The sequence below is a fragment of the Anopheles bellator genome, chromosome 1 (genome assembly GCF_943735745.2).
Source record: "Anopheles bellator chromosome 1, idAnoBellAS_SP24_06.2, whole genome shotgun sequence".
Lineage (NCBI taxonomy): Eukaryota > Metazoa > Arthropoda > Insecta > Diptera > Culicidae > Anopheles > Anopheles bellator.
In genome coordinates this window covers 8,825,495-8,841,225 of record NC_071285.1, presented here as the reverse complement: position 1 = coordinate 8,841,225, position 15,731 = coordinate 8,825,495, and the positions used below count along the sequence as shown (strand labels likewise).

The following is a 15,731-nucleotide window of genomic DNA, read 5'->3' as shown; positions in this document are numbered from 1 at the left end:
AGTTAGTTAATGCAAAGTTTAAAGAGCTTCACTGGGACAGCCACCCATTGCCGGAGAATGAAAACTTACTTCATATTCACTGCGACCATAACAGCTTGTTCGGGAACCATCGTTTCATCCTCGTCCATCGCCTCATCGCCGCCGCCATCCACGGCACCTAACTGTGCCGCTTGTTCCGCCGGTGGTGCCATATCGATCTTGCCGACGATCGTCACATCATTGAGGCCACCAATGGCACTGGTCGGTATCGCCGTCGATACCTTCTTTGCTGCCGCTGCACCCGGTAATATCGACGCTTTCTTTGATCGCTTGATACGTTCGTCCAGCATGGATAGATCCTTCTCCGACAATTGGCCAATTAGTTTGTAGATCTTTTCTCCGGCCAAAAAGTACGCCTGTACAACCGCGTTGAGAGCCGCGTTGCGAACGGCATTGTCCCGGTCGGATATGTGGCGTGCGATCTCCTTCAACGCGACCGGTTGCGTCGGTTGGCAAACCGTCAGACCGTACGTTTCAATCAGATAACCCAGCTCATCCAGGCACTCTGCCCGCTGGCGGGCATTCTTCGACTTGAGCGCATCCATGATGAACACGAACACCTTTGAGAACGGGTAGAGTTGGCAGATCTGTCGGAGTAGTGTCCGCACACCGTTCCGCACAACATCCTTCGGGTCGCCAATCTTCACCAATAGATGCGGCACAAACGAGCTACCCTCAATGTCTGCCAGCACGTACCGTCGGTCTACCAATCGCTGGAAAACCTGGTTCAGATACTCGAGTCCCTTCAACAACACCGACGGATTGGTGTCGTAGAAGCGCAACGATAGCCACTTCATTACCAAGTCCAGATTGCAGATGAGCGCTTCTTCGTTCGTCGACAGATCCTCCATTAGGGCGTCGATCACCTTCAGGTGGTAGCGAAAGTCGTCGTGAAACATGTTCACCACCAGCCCCTTGTTCACGCTGGCCGCCTGCATTTGTTCGCGCAGCAGCTCGTTGAACTCTTCGCGCGGCGTCGTGAACGACCACTTCAAAACCTTCAGCTTTTGTTCGTCGGTAAAGCGCTGCTTCTTGAGGCCATTCATTGCCAAAAGCGGAGCTGCAGAATCGGCATCTTCGTCTTTCTTTGTTCGCGATGAGCTTCCTCCGCTGCCCAATCCACCGGAACTGCCACCTGTTCCGACTTTATCTGCTGATCCACCACTTCCGGCAGCTCCAGCGCGGCCACTGCCTGCCGCACCGGATGCTCCAGCCGATTTCGGTGGCTTCAGCTTCAGTCCCTTAGCCTCCTCTCCGCCGGAAGCCACTGCTGGTGCAGCCTTGACAACCGGTACCGCCTTCACTGGTAGACTAGGCCGAGCCTTATCGAGAGCCGCCTGAATGTCCTTCCGAGAAATGGGTTTCTGTTTGTCGAGTGCCTTTACCATCGCGTCGTACCCGAGATGCATCATCACGCCCAACACCGTGTCGTTGGCGTTTTTGCGTACGTCCGCACTCCGATCGGTAATGTGTGTGTAAAGGTGAGGCAAGATCGCCAATAGTTCGTCCTTCGAGATACTTTTCGGTGCCGCCAGTGGCAATCGTTCCGCCAACCATCCGTACAGTTCGGTTCGCAAGGCCGGACTACCCGTCTTGAGTGCGTCGGCAATCATTTCCCCGTCGAAAAAGTCCTTATAACCCGCCTGCTCGCCCCACGTGTTGATGCAAGCCAGGCAAGCGCTCCGAATGAAGCTCTTGCTGTCGCCCAGTCCCTTCAGAAAGCCGGGGAAGAAGGCGCGCACGTACTGGCGACACGGCGGGCCCATCGCGATGGCCATCTGTTGACAGATTTCGACCGACGTTTGAGCGATCTTCGCATTGCTGTCCACAAGCCGGGCCGCCAGCACTTGGGGTAGATCGCCCAGGGAGGATTTTATCAGTTTTGCCTCCGAGATGATCGTTTGCAACCGAACTAGGCCTTCGTTGCGTGTTTTCCAGTTCTTATCCGACAGCTCGGCCAGCAAAGCTTCCGTTATTTGACCCGATATGTCGATCCGTGGCAACAGATCGTTTACATTTATCATCGGAGGGGAAGAATCATCCCCACCACCGCCCTCGTCCTCATCGTCATCTGCCGCGCCACCGTTTGTCTTCGAACCGCCTCGTGTCGGCGCAGGCGGTCGTTGGCCGGCACACCGCTCAAACTCGGCCATTATCTGTTGCTTGAGGGCAGGTTTCTCGCTGTCGAAAAACATTGTCAACGGTTGTCCCATGTACAGATAGAGCGTCCCGAGCAACGCAATACCTGCTGTGCGGACCGCAGGGTTAATACTTTGGACAGCTTTCCGGGCAGTCTCGAGCAGCGCCTTTGGTTCGACCTGAAACCCAAACTCTCGTAGCGCTGTCGCCACCCAGACCAAGGCCTCTTGCTGCACTTTTGGCGACTTTTGCTGTTCGAATGCAAACTCCATCACACGTTGCACGGTGTAATCAAGCCGTGCACCACCTTCAGCCATAGCGGTAAGGGCAGCCGCGGCACCGACTCCGTTCTTTGCATCGGCCAGCTTCTCCGTCACATCCGTTAGCAGATAGTCAGCGGTGGTAGTCGTGATGCCGAACCGTTCGACGATCACACGAACCGTGTCGAGCTTGATCTTCAGCACTTGAAAGTTGGTGTCCTTCAGGCCGGGCTTTTTGGCCAACGACCTTAGCAACACCTGTGAGAGGCCACTTTGCACTGGCTTTACTTCGAGCAGTTGGATGGCGCTAGCGAAAGATTCGACCGCACCGAGGCGAGTTTTCCAGTTAGCATCGATCAGCCCCGCGACAGCATCGGCAGGAAGCAGTTCTGCTGCCCGCTCATCGATCTCCTCCTGTGAAAGATCTTTCTCCGTATTCGCTGGCATTTGCGTTTGTGCTCCTCCCTTCGAGCCGCTACCTCGGCCACCACCCAACGAACTTCCGGTGGGACTCTTTTTTACACCACCAGACACGACCTTTTTGATCGTTCCTCCGCCACCGACAGTGGCCGTGGATGGTCGCGGCATAGTTGTACCGCCGCCGCTCCCTATTCTTGTCTCCGAAGGGGCCTTCTTTACGGTGGCGCCGCCACTCATAACCGAGGTTGCCTTTGGTGGTGCAGTCGCTGGCCGTTCCTTCCGTGCAGCGGGTATTTTTATCGTTATGACAGCTCTTTCGCAACACTCTTTAATTTTGGCCATCTTCAGTGCGTCCACCTCGGTTAGGTACGGAGCGATGCTCTTCTCGCCGACCAATTTCATCGCGGTACCAATCGCATCCGCAGAAGCGTCCCGCACGGATGGATCTGATTCGTTGAGCGTTTTAAGCAACGCAGCCACCAGCGGTTTAATGATCTTTTTCGACAGCGCCGTTGGGAGAGTTTTGGTGAACGATCGTGCCAGAAAGGATGCCGTTTCCATTTTCACGTTCGGATTTTTATTCCCGAGTGCCTCCAGGACGTCCTCGAGGATCGATTCAAGCGTTGTTGAGGGGTAAATGACATCGATGGCGTCCCGCAGTGCAGTCACAACGTTTGATTTCTTTTCTTTGAACTTTTCCAAAATTGCCGGAACGCATGCCTAGAAAAAGGGAAAGACAAAGTGTCAGGCCAACAAAGTTCACAACTCACCCACTATCGTGCCCCACACATACCCCTGCATAAGTGTTGAACTTCTTCCCAAGGCCCTTGGCTAGCATGGCCAAACACTTGCCGCCGAGCGCCACCAGGACCACGTTTGTGTCTTTCGTAATAACCTTCTTCAATGCTCGCACTACGTCGCCATATTCGCCGGGCTGTAGTTTTGGGTTCTGTAGAAGCGTTTCGAGTGCCTCGAGCGATTCCTTACGTTCTTGCCACTTTTTCGCTTCAAGCTTTTCGTAGAAATCCTTCGGCAGCTTCGACAGGATGTCAACCGGATCGATTAGATCGAGTGGATCGATGTCTTCCCCTGCTTCGCCACCTCCCGCGCCACCATCGTCCTCGTCTTCACCTTCGACACCATCGACGGCCGCCGCCGCCGCAATCTGGAGCTGTTTTTCCTGCTGCGAGCGCAGATACCGCACCGGAGTAGCCTTCTCGTTGCCAATCTTCTCGAACTCCGCTTCCAATTCAGCTAGTAGGACGGGCGGCAATGAAGCAATCTGTGATTTGAAGGCCGCCCCGATCCACCGATAGATCTCCACGGTCAGTGTTTTCGACTCATCGCGTACGCTCTTATCGCGATCGGTCAGGATGGCCGGAAGGCGTTTCACGATTGGTTTAATGTTCAACACCTTGCTACCGAACTCGCGCAACGCAAGCGTTACCGCGGCAACGCAGGCAGCCACAATTTTCGGATTCTTTTGTTCCGTTCCTTTCAGAAGTTCCTCAAGTACCACATCCTGCCGCTCAATTTCGATGTACATCAGCGTGATCTGCACCGCCAGTTCCTTCGTTTTTGTCTTGGGTGCACCGATACACTTGGCCACGATGCCGCTCATCACTTCGCCCACCGTTTTTCCTGCATTGCCGCTGTTCTCGACAAACACGAGCGCCGTTTCGAGACCCTTCTCCTGTGCTACCGCATTGCTGTCGGCGACAAACTTTTTGATCAACCCGAGATACTTGTTCCATTCGGGCGATTTCTCATCGTCGATCGTGCGAAACACCTTGGCCGCTTCCTCGTACCCATCGACGCGCGCCTTCCACAGCTTGTGGACACACCGCTCGTCGATCGGTAGCTTCTTATACTCGGTGTCCTCCTCCATCGTTGTGCCGCGGTCCGCCTATTCTGGGCAAGTACGGTATGTTGATTATGGTTCACGGCGTGTGTCCACACCTCAATCGTGGTCGCTCCAAACCCAGCTATTCACAGCTCCCGTACAGCGAGGCAACTCTGCAATGAATCGCAAACGTTTAATGCCACGCTTTAATGAACACGAAACTAAAAGCACAGCATCCTATGGTGTAGCGGACCGAACGGTATCTCGTGCGAAGCAGTAAAACAACACCAAACTTTTTCGCCCCATTTCCTAACCCCCATTTTAGGCGCTCGTTGGCTTTCTTCCGACTCCGAAGCCTAGCGCAGGCAACGACAGCTGACGCGCTTTGTTGCTACCACCACAACCACCATCATCATCATCATTATCATGAGAAGAAAATGGGCTTTCTAGTAGCCCATTTCAGGTCGCTCATAAATGCTTCACACAAGATGCTGATGCTGACGATGACGAGAGCTTCGACAATTCGGACAACAAAAGAAATGCCCAAAAAACTTTCACCACACGCGCCACGCTGCGTTGCAGTGCTGATTGTGTCTAAATCGGTGCAAATTTAGTTAGTCAAAAGAGCACAGCTAAGCACAACAACCGATGCACACACCACCCGATGGCCTTAGGCTTTCATTAAATAACAACAGCAAGACTTTGCTGGTGAAACATGTTTTTCTATTTTGCTCCAACCGAGCCACAAGAAGTGGGCGCTTCTCAAGTTCAGGTATCGATTTTGTTCCGTCGCACTACGTACGGGCGCGAGTATTGCTTTTTTAGCCGTGCTGTTTCCGCATTGTGCGACGGCCATTCACTATTACTGATACCGATTTCCTCGGACCTACTGAGCGGCCACAAACGGGCGGATGTACAAACTTTCGTCACAATCAATCACCTGCGATGGCCGACGGAAGCGTTCAGGCACGATTTCCAACCTATTTTCGTTCAAATTTCCACAGACGGGAAGATCCAGCAGGAAAACACCATTGCACATCACAGCAAAGGCTCTCTCTCTCTCTCTCTCTCTCTGGCACGGCTGAGTGCTCCTTTTCTCGCGCTTTACTCTCTCGGCGAGCGGCTCTGGACAGGCTCTCTCTCACTAGGCGCTCTCATCTCTCTTCTCACCTCTGCTCACTCTCCCATCATGTGTAGAAGAATTTGTGTCATGTTATGGGCGCGAATGCGATAGCAAGCACCACTCTATCTCCGTCACTCCAGCACACATTGCTCAACGCACCCGCCAAGAAATTGAAGCCGACGCTGATTTTACCGCTTGTTAAAAATGCATCACTTTGCACCAAAAACTTACCGTTACGGTGCCTGGCTCGAGTTTTCTCCGAGTCAACCCAATTGACAGCTCATTGGAGGGATTCAACAGCTGAGAATCTCGCAATGGACAGGCGAATGAGGAACCGTTTTTCGTTTCGATCACACGTCCTTCGTAATGGCGTTCTAGTTCGTTTCGCGACAGTATGGCGAATTCGGATCGCTTCAATTCATCTGTACAACAGCTTCGATCCGACGGGTCGGGCGGCCAGCCAGCGCCCGGCAACACGCTCGTTACTTTTTCCGGCACAAAAAGACGATCCAACACAAACGACAATTAAAAAAGGAGATAAATAACGAACGGCGAATTCCCACACGCGCTGGCGTGGACTGCAAACGTGAACTGCCAAAAAAGCGAAGTGAGATTTGTGTACACAACGGTGAGAGAAAACGCAAAGAAACGAGAATCAGAGAAATGTGAAGGAATCCTTCAAAAAGTCGGTGCGTTTACACTGCATCGCTCACGGGTTGGAAGTTTAAGCGCCAAAATTGCGGGTTTTGAAAGCATCGTCAATTCTGACAAAATTATATCCAATCGAGCAGAAATAGAAGGTGAAACAATTACATGATTGCAGCCATAATGCGATCAATTCTATGTCAAGAGTATTAGCACACTTTCGGATGTCTGATACGGTATTTATTTATTTACGAAACAAACCGTGACGAGCCCATTGCTCAATAAAGAAACCAACGGCTAACGCACGCTTAGTAACAATGGATGAAAACGGCTTTCAATTTCCTGACACAAACTGTGATCAAATAACGATGGATAAACTTCCGGAGAAGCCTTTAGGACTGAGAAATAGTAAGTAGTTCATTTCGGAACAGCTCTTATTGAGTCGTAAGTTGAACTTTATTGAAAAAAAATTACGCGCAAACACTTTCATCGCCAACAAACCAACGTTCCATCGTTTCGAAATCCCAGCGCGTGGTTTTAGCGTGCACTTCACCATGTCATTCGGGGGTTAAGTGGGAGAGCGGATTGAACGTTGCAACTATGTTACGGTTGAAATATTGTGTACCCAAGCACCCACTTCCAAAAAGCAAAATTAACACAAAATTAAGTAATGTATGAAAGGAAAAATCGAATTGTGTCACTGCAAATATAAACGGTATGCGTTTAGAACAACAAATGAGTACACAGAAACGTGTCTTATGGTACCAGACTACATTCCTCCACAAAATGTGGCTTTAATCGATTGCGGCCAGTGAGAATATGTAGTACGAGTGCCAGATACGGGATTTACATCTTGATGATTTCTTGCACGGCGGCCACAACAGAGCGTGCCGAAATGCCAAACATATCAACCAGCACGGCCGGAGGGCCGGACCGTGGCAGTTTCTCGACGGCCAGATGCTTCACAACGAAGTTCCTCTGCTCTGCAAGCGCCGACAGGACTGCCTCACCCAAGCCGCCTTGCCTAGAAGTATAGCAAAGTGAAAAAGTAACGTTTTTTTTTAATCCCTCCCCAAACGCCACGGTAACTTACTTGTAATGATCTTCGACCACCACAACGCGACCACCGCACTGGCTACCGTGTTTTATGATTGCCTCTTTGTCCAGCGGCTTAACCGTGAACGGATCCATCACGCGACAGTGGATTCCACTCTTCTCCAGGTCCTTAGCCGCGTCCAGGGCTTCGTACAGCGTGATACCGGCACCAATAAGAAGAACCGAGTCGTTTGCGCTCTGCTTAACCACCTTGGCGTGACCAATCTACCGGATGAACAAAAGCTTCGTAAACCATCGAGTTGCAACTCTATCTACCCGCGCTTACATACCTCAAACTTTTCGTTATTGTCGTAAATAACGTCCGTATTCGGGCGCGAAGTACGAATGAAGCACACGCCTGGCGTATTAGCCGCCATCTCGACGGCACGCTCCGCGCTGACGGCATCGGCCGGATAGAACACGGTGCTGCCCGGTATGGCACGGAACATAGCAATATCCTCCAGCCCCATCTGACTCGGACCGTCCTCACCGATGCTGACACCGCAGTGAGAGCCAACAAAATTTACGTTCGTCTGTGAGATGGCACCCATGCGGATCTGATCGAAAGCGCGCGTAAAGAACGTGGCAAAGGTGGATACGAAAGCGACGGTACGATCGCGGCAAGCGGCTCCGATCGCGACACCGACCAGATTCTGTTCCGCAATGAAGCACTCGATGAAGCGCTCCGGGAACGCTTTGCGTAGCTTATCCGAGTAGGTAGAGTTCTTCGTGTCGCCATCGAGCGCGATCACGCGATCATTGTTCATAGCGATCTTGGCCAGAGCGGTACCGTACGCCAACCGTGTCGCCACTTTCTCACCCTTCTGGTACGCCGGTGGAGTCGCGAGTGCGACACCCTTGATCGATACCTTCGGCGCGCTGTCCTTGTGCGGTGAAGGAGGAGTCACGGTGATCGGGCCCGGATTTCGGATCTGCTTGCGCAAATGCTCGACCACGCCTGCCGCGGCATCTCCAAGCGGCTTGCCGTGCCAGTTCTCCAGATCTTCAATGTTCGGGAAGTGCTTGCCTTTGTACGTTTTGGCGATGATGGCCGTTGGCCGATCGGTGACGGAGGATGCTTCGAAGAAGGCCTTGCACAGCTCTTCGACGTCGTGTCCGTCGACGACGATTGCATTGAAACCGAACGCATCCAAGCGCTTCCGGTACACATCCATCTGGTGCTGGAGCGAAGTCGGTTCCGACTGGCCGAGTCGGTTCACATCGAAGATCACACACAGATTGTTCAGCTTGTAGTGGCCGGCAAAGTGAAGCGACTCCCAAATCGAACCCTCGGCCGACTCACCATCACCGACGAGCACGTACGTCCGATGGTCGGCGTGGTCAATGTTCTTGCCCACATACGCCATACCGCATGCCACCGCCACTCCTTGCCCCAGCGAACCGGTGCCCACGTCGATAAAGTTCAATCTGGGCGTTGGGTGACCCTCGAGGTCGGAGTCAATCTTGCGCAGGTTCAACAGGTCCTCCACGGGAAACAGGCCAGCTTCGGCCCAGGCCGCATACAGAATCGGAGCCGCGTGGCCCTTCGACAGGATGAACCGATCCGATGATGGATCGCGCGGAGCAGAGATTTTGTACCGCATCGTGTGGAAGAACAGTACCGACATGATTTCCGCGATCGACGCACATGATGTAGGATGACTGTGGGAAAGATAAAACGAAGGGTAAAATAAACAGGATTCGCTAACAACCGAGCCGGGCAGCTCGCGGCAGCACTATCAAATAAACGATTTCTCAAGGGTGTAGACAATCATCGTACCATATCGCCGGCACGTAACACACTCGCTACAGATGACAATACAAAAAACGAAGCAACAAAGCGATCTAGTAGTTCATGCCGTTGTGTAAGTGACGAATTACTCAATACACGTGCAATGATGGCTCTGCTAGGTGGGTCTCGTTATCAGTTGTTTATATATGATTTTTGTTGGCCATTTTTCTTTATTTTATAACAGGCCGTACCGTGAAAGATCTCACAGGCCCAAATCGAACCAGAAGTAGCCTCTGAACTGGACTACCTTTACACACGCAGGGACCAGCCACATGACTCGAAATCGCACGAAATGTGTTTTTTTCTACTGCATGTGGCCACTTCTGTGACCTCTTGGCGACCTTCTACGAAGGCAGGCGATCAACAGTTCGATCGTACGACGAAAGCCTATGGAGTTACACCATGCCGTCCTTACAATCGCAACGTGGGTAACATACGTTCTAAAATTGTGGTTCGGCCGCAGCCGCCGCGCACAGTGATTTTTTAGAGCCACGAAGCGAAGTGGAAGGTAGCGGCAGAAAATGTTTGATTCCCTTTCACCCTTTTCATTCCGTTTTAAGGACATTACGGGCACAAAGAGGGCACCGATTTAAACATAGACATCCTATCAGCATCATCAGCGTGCCGCTATATTTTTTGCGCTTTGACGTTGTTCGCTGCTCACCGAACACACATCACTTCTCCGCGCCTTCGCCCTGTTGCACTTTGGCCATTCATTTTGTTTCGCTGTTCCTCTGCCCCTCTTCAAATACGGCGGCGGGCTCGTCTGACGACAATCGCCAAACGAGTTTTTCGGCGCATACATGCAGAACCGGCATCGTGTTTTTTATGACAGCACTAATGCCGTGGAAAAAGAAAAGACGAAAACGGCGAAAGCCGGCTGGAAGAGTCCACGGCGTGCTCTGATGCGTGCTCCCCTTTTCGCCCTTTTCGCAGGCTCCATTTAGCGTACAGTAGAGACATAAAACTCACCCAGATTTCGATGCCTGAGTGGCGTTAATCGAATCGATACGCAGCTTGTGGGCGATATCCCTCAGCTCCTGGATCGTCTTGGCTTCCGGTTTGTGATAAGAAGGCATCTTGCAACGAATCGGCTGCAGGAGTTATGTCAAGGGCAACGTTGAGCACTGGAAACCGCGAGTCACACCACGATGAAGTTTTAACCTCTACTGAACGACCCAAACGCAATCAAGAGCGGTTCCAGCGGCCCGCTGGAAGACGACATGGTGGGGTTGCCGGTTTCCAATGTCTGTGGTCTGTTCAAAATTGTTCGCGACTTTTGGGTTTTCTACAAGAACGTTGCTTTATTTATACCTATTTTGTTCTCGTTTGATATTATACACTTGCCAGCATTTTTTCCATTCCTCGAAGCACGTCAAAAAATCATCATCGAATTTTTGTTTTCCCACAAATCCGAGCGTTTGTGTCGGATTTCTTCGCGCAAATTGCGAACAATTTGCGACTAATATCCCATTATTGACCGTTCTACCCTGTGGCGAAAAATCGAATATACGTAGCCCGCGTAAATCCAAGTGCTGCTAATTTTTTTTAACAGACCACGGATGTGTCGCATTTATCGATTCTTCCGAACCGGCAATCTAAAGTCCGCGGCTTTTCGCCACATGATCATGGATGTTCATGCTGTTGGCAATTTCATGAGATTTAGTAAATTCGTTGTTGCCGACACTGCGAAACTAAGAATACGGGAAATTGAAATCATACCGAAAAATGCTTACATTAATTCGCCCTACCACGAGGCCGTAATATGCTCGATCCGAACTCGATCCGTCCCGTTTAAACACCGAGCAGGGCTACACGTAAACAATCGGGCCCACTGACAAAACACTGCCTTCTGTTTTGGTGTTCCGTGATGCGACCTTTGGTTCCGTGATGGACATTACCTCCCTCTTTAAGGCCTCGGTGAAAACGGTGCGCCTAAAGTTGCCCCCCGACAGCATCCGGCAGCCGGACAAAAATCGCATTCTACGCAAAAAGAAGACGAACACGCACGAGCTATGGGATCGGGCCAAATCGCTCAAACACCAGGTAACGCTGCTGAGGAACTTTCTGCTGGAGAATCGCACATCCTACATGCGGTTGGCGGAGCACCTGAAAAATTCGAGTCCACAGATGACCAACGACGAGCGGGATCTAATCGATCGTGAGTCGGATAAAATCCTCTCCACCACGGCGCAGCTGGTGAAGGAGTTGCGCCTTGAGTGGGTCGATCTACGGGTAGACCAGCAACTGAAGGAATTTTTGAGTCTGGTCATCGATAGCCTGGCGGAGTACGCAAATGCTATCCGAAAGATTTCACACGAACAGCGGCAGTTTCGACTTCGGCGTCAAATGGAAACGATTGGGTACGTGAAGCTACAGCCAAAAATGAAAACGGAGCCCCTCAGTGCACCACTCGAACCGGACCCGGTGATCGGCACCGTAGCCACGTCAGCTTCCAAACGTTCGGATGTGGTAGACACCGGACACCGTAGTGTGGAGAAAACGGTTACCGCACAGTCAATGGACGATCTGGAGGACAGCACAATGGATGAAGAGAACGAGGCCAACGATCTTAGCCCCGAGGACATTCAGATGTTTGAGTCGGAAAATGTTCAACTTTACAACGAGCTCAAAGGCCTGTCGGAGGAAGTGGAGCAGATACAGCGCAACGTGTGCGATATTGCACACCTGCAGGACATTTTCTCCGAAAAGGTAGGTGTCTTGGGGTCAAGGCATCATGGGATAGTTTCCGATTTACTGCACGTATTGATCATTGTAGATATCATTGCAAAAGACGGACGTCGATCGAATATCTACCACCGTGGTAGGAACGACGGAAAATATGAAAGACGCCAACGAACAGATCGGGCAAGCTATTCGGCGCAACGCCGGCCTGCGTGTTTGGGTGCTGTTCTTTCTCATTGTAATGTCCTTTACGCTCCTGTTTTTGGATTGGTACAATGACTAAGCTTGTGGACTGCATTTGCAACGCTGTAATAAATTTGACATCAACGTCGAAATTGTGATCATTAAAGACAGTGTTAAAGTTTCTGTTGAAAAGTACCTGAAAATCTGGATTAGCTACATCCGAAAATTGTGCAATTTTAATAAAAGAATCCACTTTCTGTTGAATCAGCTGTTGCCCAAGGTTGCTACAAGATGGCATCTGTGTTTTTTTCTCTGCGTGACATTTCAACTGTCAAGTTGAAACTCTCTCAAAATTGTGCTTTGAAAGGTGCAAAATTTTGCTTTGTGATTACTTAACACATTCGTGATTCTGTGCCAGTTTTTTCCTGTCGGACCCAGCTGATTCGAGTAGGTTTCCCTAGATTGTGCACGAGGTTTCGTTACCCATTCGAGTTTCCGTTTGCAGGAAAAATGCTCCGATTTGCCGCTGGTCGTGTCCTCGGTGGACTGCGCAGTGCTGCGGGATTGCAGCAGAGCAGCACGCAATCGATGGTCGGAGCTGCCGGCATGGTGGTGCGCGCTTCGCATAGCACCGAAACGGACGAGGAGTTCGACAACCGCTACGAGGCCTACTTCAACCGGCCGGAGATTGACGCCTGGGAAGCCCGAAAGGCAATGAACGATTTGCTTGGAATGGACTTGGTGCCGGAACCGAAAATCATCGTCTCCGCACTGAAGGCGTGCCGTCGGTTGAACGATTATGCGCTGGCCATTCGCTTCCTGGAGGGTGTGAAGGACAAGTGCGGCGACAAAACCAACGAAATCTATCCGTATCTGCTCCAGGAGGTGCGCCCGACACTGACCGAGCTTGGCATCGATACACCCGAGGAGCTGGGCTACGATCAGCCCGAGCTGGCCCTGAAGTCGGTTTACGATATGCACTAGAGAGGAGCAAGTGAGGGAATGAGCGTAATTTTTCATCTTTTCCGGTACAATGCCGCTGGTAGCGCCAATACCGCCGGTAGCGCCATCAACCCGTCGGGATTGGTGGTGCAATAGTCGTGGTCATGAAGTTGTCAATAAATGAAAGGAATAACAACCTGTTATATAATAGGATTCAAATGCGTCCATGCTGTATTGTCGTTAATGCATATTTCCCTGTTCCCTTCAGTTTGTTTTATGCAGAGCCCTTCGCCTTCGTTCCACTTCCCTTCCACTCCGTCAATATATCAGAGGCGCGCTGAAGTGTGTCATCTCGTTTGAAGAAACAGTAGCGCACAAAATCCTCCCCGAGCGGCTTATGGTCATCGCTGTAGAACGCCGACGGTGGAATGCCCTGAAGTCCTACCGATTTCGTCATCCACTTGGTAAACCGATAGTCCCGATAGCGATCCGTCTCCTTTGAAAGGTCCACGCGGTCGGCGAGCGCAGACCAATCGGCCACCATGAAGTAGCCGCCCTGCGGGACCGTCGGGTGCATTCCGATATCCTCCAAAAACCGGGCCATCATATCACGCTTGGTGACCAACTCTTTCGAGATACTGTTAAAGTAGCACTCAGGGCTCGTCAGTTGGTTCAGTTCCCGCTCGAACCCGACGGCAATGGCCTCCTGAATTGGTGTGGAGCACGTGTACACACAGTTCTGGTGCACCATCTGCAAGTTACGCATCAAGGCGGCGGGTCCGTAAGCCCAACCGATCTTCCAGCCCGTCAGAGAAAATGTTTTGCCCGCCGATCCGATCGTAATCGTACGGTCCCACATGCCGGGCAGTGTGCAAATCCGCACGTGTTCAAACGGTGCGTAAACCATGTGTTCGTAAACCTCGTCGGCCACACACAGCACGTTCCATTGCTGGCAGAGGTCGGCCACCATCTGCAGCTCTTGTCTACTCATTACCTTGCCGAGCGGATTGTGCGGAGTATTGATAATGATCATCTTGGTTTTCTCGTTAAACAGCTTGGCCAGTTCGAGGGGATCCACTTTCCAATCTTCCGACGAGATGGTGCGACCGGTAACAGTCTGAAATACAAAAAAGAGGAATGCTGAATCTCTGCGAGCATTGCCGCGCAACATTGCTTGCCCTACCGGAACTAGTGGAATGAAACGTGGCACTCCACCGGCGGCTTTCACCATCGGCTCGTAGCAATCGAAAAAAGGCTCAATAATGATCACTTCATCGCCTTGATCGACGTGACCTTGAATAGTTGCGTATAGCGCTTCGTACGCACCAACTGTTACCAGAACTTCGCTTAGCGGATCGATCGTACGACCGACCAATCCCGAGTAGAGACGACTTAGCGCTTGCACCAGACGCGGATGGCCGAACCCGCGGGTATACTGATTCGCCAGCGGGTCGGGGCTATTGGCGGCCGCAGCCAGCGCATCCAGTGCGTACTTTGGAGCATGATAGTCCGGGAATCCTTGCCCCAGGTTCAGGGGTTTGTACTGCAGCGCCAACTGAATGTATTCCACCCTGTTCAAGGACAATTATTTTAATCGAACCAATTAACGCACTTCTACCACTTACCAAACACTTTTCGTTGAGCCCTGATATCGGGCCGGAAGATCAAACTTGTTTGTTGACATTGCTCGAACCGTTACGCAGCGAGTCCAAAAGGGTTGTGTGGCAACTCGGCCCAACAATCGTTGACAAAGCATTCGGCGAGACGGGAAGATAATTAAAACAGGAGGAAATAAAGTAAACACTTTACGCGATAGTTGAATGATCTCGCACAACCACAGCGCCTCGTCTTACTATCGTGATTATCAACTTCGTCATCATTGCGGTGTGGTTTTTGCGTTTTTTCTGTTTACGCGCGTGATCTACGTTCCTTATCGGTTCATAAATAATATGCAAAGGATCCGAGAGGATTTTTTTAGGCGACCCAGATATCAACTGATAATTTGAAACAATTCAACATAGAACCTTTCGAATAAGAAACATATGGTAGCTTCCATATTTTTATCAGTTTCCGTTCGACTCTTCTGATTGTTCGAACGTGATCGCTTTGCTAGGTTAAACTTTACATTGCATCAAATTGTACTACGATTATGTGATTGCTTTATTAATTGGAGGAATTTAAGAAATTGTAACATTAGAGTTAATAGAATTGGACATTGTGGGCCGATTTTTACCACATACTGTTACCAAACTCACCACTCTCGGTTCCGTTGTGTGCGATGGCCAGATTGCTGAAACGAAGCGCATTCAAACCATGTTAACAAAATGAGTCGCTCGGAAAAAATTACAATTATGTGAGTTTCAGCAGTATTATTTGGCTTTGCAGTGAATTTGTTTTACGGACATTTATCACGGTACGGCTGCAAGTCCTGGAGCCGGGTGTTGTAAACATGGCCCTGGCTATGGCGTCTGACACGCAATACAGCCTGTCTGGTTTGAGTACGAACCATTCGAAGAGGTTTCTCACCACTGACGGCGTTCGCCGTGAAAAGGTAGCCCGCTTCAG

At 51.0% G+C, this 15,731-nt stretch overlaps 5 protein-coding genes across 5 annotated transcripts in view; 2 read left to right on the top strand and 3 right to left on the bottom strand.

Annotated features, from left to right (window-relative positions):
- The window catches only part of LOC131206022 (protein mini spindles), an 8,600-nt gene extending 3,854 nt beyond the window's left edge, over nucleotides 1-4,746 (bottom strand). The window contains exons 1-2 of the mRNA XM_058198374.1: nucleotides 3,652-4,746; nucleotides 70-3,578 (exon numbers count right to left, since the gene is read on the bottom strand). Coding sequence (XP_058054357.1) covers nucleotides 70-3,578; nucleotides 3,652-4,746 — 4,604 coding nt within the window. The remainder of the gene's footprint in view (nucleotides 1-69; nucleotides 3,579-3,651) is intronic.
- Nucleotides 4,747-6,903: 2,157 nt separating this feature from the next.
- Nucleotides 6,904-10,514, bottom strand: LOC131206023 (transketolase-like protein 2). Its single transcript, XM_058198375.1, has 4 exons — nucleotides 10,329-10,514; nucleotides 7,855-9,226; nucleotides 7,563-7,789; nucleotides 6,904-7,493 (listed from the first exon to the last, which is right to left on the bottom strand). Exons 1-4 carry the CDS (start codon nucleotides 10,433-10,435, stop codon nucleotides 7,316-7,318), a joined length of 1,884 nt encoding a protein of 627 aa, XP_058054358.1. The 5' UTR covers nucleotides 10,436-10,514; the 3' UTR covers nucleotides 6,904-7,315.
- A 709-nt stretch (nucleotides 10,515-11,223) lies between these two features.
- On the top strand, nucleotides 11,224-12,384 carry LOC131216288 (syntaxin-18). The gene is made up of 2 exons (XM_058210739.1): nucleotides 11,224-12,068; nucleotides 12,136-12,384. The coding sequence occupies exons 1-2, from the start codon at nucleotides 11,247-11,249 to the stop codon at nucleotides 12,322-12,324; spliced, it is 1,011 nt and encodes a 336-aa protein (XP_058066722.1). The 5' UTR covers nucleotides 11,224-11,246; the 3' UTR covers nucleotides 12,325-12,384.
- A 184-nt stretch (nucleotides 12,385-12,568) lies between these two features.
- Nucleotides 12,569-13,379, top strand: LOC131205622 (cytochrome c oxidase subunit 5A, mitochondrial). Its single transcript, XM_058197801.1, has 2 exons — nucleotides 12,569-12,671; nucleotides 12,730-13,379. Exon 2 carries the CDS (start codon nucleotides 12,735-12,737, stop codon nucleotides 13,206-13,208), a length of 474 nt encoding a protein of 157 aa, XP_058053784.1. The 5' UTR covers nucleotides 12,569-12,671; nucleotides 12,730-12,734; the 3' UTR covers nucleotides 13,209-13,379.
- LOC131205621 (kynurenine aminotransferase) lies at nucleotides 13,380-15,002 on the bottom strand. The gene is made up of 3 exons (XM_058197800.1): nucleotides 14,792-15,002; nucleotides 14,350-14,737; nucleotides 13,380-14,283 (listed from the first exon to the last, which is right to left on the bottom strand). Exons 1-3 carry the CDS (start codon nucleotides 14,920-14,922, stop codon nucleotides 13,441-13,443), a joined length of 1,362 nt encoding a protein of 453 aa, XP_058053783.1. The 5' UTR covers nucleotides 14,923-15,002; the 3' UTR covers nucleotides 13,380-13,440.
- Nucleotides 15,003-15,731: the final 729 nt, after the last annotated feature.

Bases quoted from the DNA above. Each gene is read 5' to 3' on its own strand.
- LOC131206023 (XM_058198375.1), bottom strand. From the start codon at position 10,435: ATGCCTTCTTATCACAAACCGGAAGCCAAGACGATCCAGGAGCTGAGG. The intron at 9,227-10,328 runs GTGAGTTTTATG...TCTTTCCCACAG, and splicing joins ACTCAGGCATCGAAATCTGG to TCATCCTACATCATGTGCGT. The intron at 7,494-7,562 runs GTAAGTTACCGT...CTATACTTCTAG, and splicing joins GTGGTCGAAGATCATTACAA to GCAAGGCGGCTTGGGTGAGG.
- LOC131216288 (XM_058210739.1), top strand. From the start codon at position 11,247: ATGGACATTACCTCCCTCTTTAAGGCCTCGGTGAAAACGGTGCGCCTA. The intron at 12,069-12,135 runs GTAGGTGTCTTG...TGATCATTGTAG, and splicing joins AGGACATTTTCTCCGAAAAG to ATATCATTGCAAAAGACGGA.
- LOC131205622 (XM_058197801.1), top strand. From the start codon at position 12,735: ATGCTCCGATTTGCCGCTGGTCGTGTCCTCGGTGGACTGCGCAGTGCT.
- LOC131205621 (XM_058197800.1), bottom strand. From the start codon at position 14,922: ATGCTTTGTCAACGATTGTTGGGCCGAGTTGCCACACAACCCTTTTGG. The intron at 14,738-14,791 runs GTAAGTGGTAGA...GTCCTTGAACAG, and splicing joins GGCTCAACGAAAAGTGTTTG to GGTGGAATACATTCAGTTGG. The intron at 14,284-14,349 runs GTAGGGCAAGCA...TTTGTATTTCAG, and splicing joins GTTTCATTCCACTAGTTCCG to ACTGTTACCGGTCGCACCAT.